The 5,062-nt window shown below is 40.3% G+C and overlaps 1 protein-coding gene across 1 annotated transcript in view; it reads right to left on the bottom strand.

The window, feature by feature from the left end:
• The window catches only part of LOC137652981 (uncharacterized), an 807-nt gene extending 93 nt beyond the window's left edge, over nucleotides 1-714 (bottom strand). The window contains exon 1 of the mRNA XM_068386372.1: nucleotides 1-714. This exon is cut by the window's left edge and continues 93 nt beyond it. Coding sequence (XP_068242473.1) covers nucleotides 1-714 — 714 coding nt within the window.
• Nucleotides 715-5,062: the final 4,348 nt, after the last annotated feature.

Raw genomic sequence — 5,062 nt, 5'->3', positions numbered from 1 at the left:
ATGAACAGCTAAATAGGCATTGCTGATTGATTGATTGATTGGTTGATTGATTGATTGATTGATTTGAAGTTCTCTGGCATCCTGACATCGAAGGTCATTGACGCCGTGAATAGCTAAATAGGCATTGCTGATTGATTGATTGATTGGTTGATTGATTGATTGATTGATTTGAAGTTCTCTGGCATCCTGACATCGAAGGTCATTGACGCTGTGAATAGCTAAATAGGCATTGCTGATTGATTGGTTGATTGGTTGATTGATTGATTGATTGATTTGAAGTTCTCTGGCATCCTGACATCGAAGGTCATTGACGCCGTGAATAGCTAAATAGACATTGCTGATTGATTGGTTGATTGGTTGATTGATTGATTGATTGATTTGAAGTTCTCTGGCATCCTGACATCGAAGGTCATTGACGCCGTGAATAGCTAAATAGACATTGCTGATTGATTGGTTGATTGGTTGATTGATTGATTGATTGATTTGAAGTTCTCTGGCATCCTGACATCGAAGGTCATTGACGCCGTGAATAGCTAAATAGGCATTGCTGATTGATTGATTGATTGGTTGATTGATTGATTGATTGATTTGAAGTTCTCTGGCATCCTGACATCGAAGGTCATTGACGCCGTGAACAGCTAAATAGACATTGCTGATTGATTGATTGATTGGTTGATTGATTGATTGATTTGAAGTTCTCTGGCATCCTGACATCGAAGGTCATTGACGCCGTGAACAGCTAAATAGGCATTGCTGATTGATTGATTGATTGGTTGATTGATTGATTGATTGATTTGAAGTTCTCTGGCATCCTGACATCGAAGGTCATTGACGCCGTGAATAGCTAAATAGGCATTGCTGATTGATTGATTGATTGGTTGATTGATTGATTGATTGATTTGAAGTTCTCTGGCATCCTGACATCGAAGGTCATTGACGCCGTGAATAGCTAAATAGGCATTGCTGATTGATTGGTTGATTGATTGATTGATTGATTTGAAGTTCTCTGGCATCCTGACATCGAAGGTCATTGACGCCGTGAATAGCTAAATAGACATTGCTGATTGATTGGTTGATTGGTTGATTGATTGATTGATTGATTTGAAGTTCTCTGGCATCCTGACATCGAAGGTCATTGACGCCGTGAACAGCTAAATAGACATTGCTGATTGATTGATTGATTGGTTGATTGATTGATTGATTTGAAGTTCTCTGGCATCCTAACATCGAAGGTCATTGACGCCGTGAACAGCTAAATAGGCATTGCTGATTGATTGATTGATTGGTTGATTGATTGATTGATTGATTTGAAGTTCTCTGGCATCCTGACATCGAAGGTCATTGACGCCGTGAATAGCTAAATAGGCATTGCTGATTGATTGATTGATTGGTTGATTGATTGATTGATTGATTTGAAGTTCTCTGGCATCCTGACATCGAAGGTCATTGACGCCGTGAATAGCTAAATAGGCATTGCTGATTGATTGGTTGATTGATTGATTGATTGATTTGAAGTTCTCTGGCATCCTGACATCGAAGGTCATTGACGCCGTGAACAGCTAAATAGGCATTGCTGATTGATTGATTGATTGGTTGATTGATTGATTGATTTGAAGTTCTCTGGCATCCTGACATCGAAGGTCATTGACGCCGTGAATAGCTAAATAGGCATTGCTGATTGATTGGTTGATTGGTTGATTGATTGATTGATTGATTGATTGATTTGAAGTTCTCTGGTATCCTGACATCGAAGGTCATTGACGCCGTGAATAGCTAAATAGGCATTGCTGATTGATTGGTTGATTGGTTGATTGATTGATTGATTGATTTGAAGTTCTCTGGCATCCTGACATCGAAGGTCATTGACGCCGTGAATAGCTAAATAGGCATTGCTGATTGATTGATTGATTGGTTGATTGATTGATTGATTGATTTGAAGTTCTCTGGCATCCTGACATCGAAGGTCATTGACGCCGTGAACAGCTAAATAGACATTGCTGATTGATTGATTGGTTGGTTGATTGATTGATTGGTTGATTGACTGATTATGAGTTATCTGGCATCCTAGATATTGCTGAACGCGAGGCAGAAATCGCTGAGCTAGAAACTAGAATGGCTGAGCTGAGCAATTTACGGGTGGAGGCAGCTGATGACGTAGCAATATTTGCCAGGGTTCGCTATCCTATAATCAGAGCATTTTGGGAACAAATTTGTCGTATATTAATTCAAGAATTGATAACCTCATGAATAAAATGGATGAAGATAGAAAATGAAACTTACACCGGTATAGTTGTTGTTGTTATTATTATTATTATTATTATTATTATTATTATTATTATTATTATTATTACTTGCTAAGCTACAACCCTAGTAGGAAGAGCAGGATGCTATAAGCCCTAGGGCTCCAACAGGGAAAATAGCCCAGTGAGGAAAGGAAATTACAAGAGAAATAATTAACTATTAAAATAACATATTTCAAGAACAGTAACAACATTAAAAAAAATCTTCCATATATAAACTATAAAACTTAAAAAAACAAAAGGAGGAGAAATAAGATAGAATAGTGTGCCCAAGTGTACCCTCAAGCAAGAGAACTCCGAAAAACCGTGGTACAGAGGCTATGGCACTACCCAAGACCAGAGAACAATGGTTTGATTTTGGAGTGTCCTCCTAGAAAAGCTGCTTACCACAGCTAAAGAGTCTTTTCTACCCTTACCAAGAGGAAAGTGGCCACTGAATAATTACAGTACAGTAGTTAACCCCTTGGACGAAGAGGAATTCTTTGAGAATCTCAGCCATGTTAGGTGTATGAGGACAGAGGAGAATGTGGAAAGAATAGGCCATACTATTCGGTGTATGTGTAGGCAAAGGGAAAATGAAGCATAACCGGAGGGAAGGATCCATTGTAGCCTAGTACTGTCTGGTCCGTCAAAGGACCCAATGACTCTAGCAGTAGTTAATGAAAAGAATTTTGCAATTGTCTTGCACGAGCTTCAAGAAGGATCTTTGTAAACAAAGTGAGGAGGTTGATACACTTAGAAGTATTGCAATAGTTGATACTAGGAATACATGTGTGATGGACCTGATTGTAAATTTTACTGATAGAGTCATTGATGACTCAAGGAATACTATAATAAATACCAGCGTTGACTGTGCGATAACGAAAAGATAAGAGAACAAATAAAACATAAGATCAGCAACGTCTATAGTGATGTGTACATAATGCAGTAATTGATAAAAAATGTAACTTGCAGTTAATTGCAAAGGTAAATGAGAGGATGTATGTGTCATTTCAGAAGCCATATTTTAAAACACGCATCACATATGCGGCAGGTACCAAATGCCAGGATCCTCTTACTAGCTTCTAATGTCAGATAAGGTTTCATACTGAGATTATAGCTGTGACAGTACCCAGTGATTTTGACCTAAATAGAGCTAAGAGACAGGAAATAAAAAAAAACTAAAAAACTAAAGAATGACCTGAAAATTACATTGAAACAAAGAAATGGGATTAATAGGACCTGGGAAGAAAAAACCCGAGACAGTGCCTTCATGCTATACCAAGTTGCCCAAGCATAAAGGAGGTGCAGATTGCTGTCATCAAGGGAACGGTGGCTATCTTGGAAATGGCCCTCGGATGCAAGGCTAGCGGAGCGTAGAGGTGCTGTCTTGGAAAGGGCCCTGGGATGCAAGGCTAGTGGAGCATGGAGGTGCAATCTTGGAAAGGGCCCTGGGATGCAAGGCTAGTGGAGCATGGAGGTGCAATCTTGGAAAGGGCCCCCAGATGCAAGTCTAGTGGAGCATGGAGGTGCAATCTTGGAAAGGGCCCCCGGATGCAAGGCTAGTGGAGCATGGAGGTGCAATCTTGGAAAGGGCCCCCGGGTGCAAGGCTAGTGGAGCATGGAGGTGCAATCTTGGAAAGGGCCCCCAGATGCAAGGCTAGTGGAGCATGGAGGTGCAATCTTGGAAAGGGCCCCCAGATGCAAGGCTAGTGGAGCATAGAGGTGCAATCTTGGAAAGGGCCCCCGGATGCAAGGCTAGTGGAGCATGGAGGTGCAATCTTGGAAAGGGCCCCCGGATGCAAGGCTAGTGGAGCATGGAGGTGCAATCTTGGAAAGGGCCCCCGGATGCAAGGCTAGTGGAGCATGGAGGTGCAATCTTGGAAAGGGCCCCCGGATGCAAGGCTAGTGGAGCATGGAGGTGCAATCTTGGAAAGGGCCCCCGGGTGCAAGGCTAGTGGAGCATGGAGGTGCAATCTTGGAAAGGGCCCCCAGATGCAAGGCTAGTGGAGCATAGAGGTGCAATCTTGGAAAGGGCCCCCAGATGCAAGGCTAGTGGAGCATGGAGGTGCAATCTTGGAAAGGGCCCTCGGATACAAGGCTAGTGGAGCATAGAGGTGCAACAGTAGATCCCAGGTTTGGGTCCATAGCACCGCTAATATAGAGCAAAACCAATTAAGGTATTAAGATAAAGAGAGAAGGAACGATAGCTTGTGTGGAAATTATGTAGGTGATCATACCACAAATTCAAGGACTTTGGGTCAAGTTTATTAACTTTAAGAATAGATAAGATACTGAATATACTGTAAGGTGAATTTGAGATGCTGCAGTGCTTTGAATGGCTGCAATTATTGATTACCGATAAATATGTTTATATATTGTATGAAATTACATATTAGAAATATAACACTGTAATATTTAGACAGAACAGCATTTCAGCAATGGTTGAAAAGATTTGAGTCATGTATTTATATTGCCACACTGTAATTGTAAATAACAATAAAGATAGCTTATAAACAATACCTAGCTTTTAACAACTTTAGGCTACTGGGACATTTAGGTGGTTCAACAAGGTTATCAGTATCGTCAAATTTTGAGTATGATTGATCATGTTTTTATTTATGCAAAAATAAGAAGAATGAGTGATGTTATGATATAAAGCCAAAACAGAAATTTTTCAATGATAAATAAAGCTAACTACTTTCAATCTTATATCGGGAGTTAAGCATGCATTAAATGAATACAATTTACCTGTACTGTAATGGTTAGTAACTAGAATGAAA

The sequence above is a fragment of the Palaemon carinicauda genome, chromosome 14 (assembly GCF_036898095.1).
Source record: "Palaemon carinicauda isolate YSFRI2023 chromosome 14, ASM3689809v2, whole genome shotgun sequence".
Lineage (NCBI taxonomy): Eukaryota > Metazoa > Arthropoda > Malacostraca > Decapoda > Palaemonidae > Palaemon > Palaemon carinicauda.
Note: the sequence above shows the minus strand (reverse complement) of the source record. Positions and strands in the feature narration are given on the sequence as shown.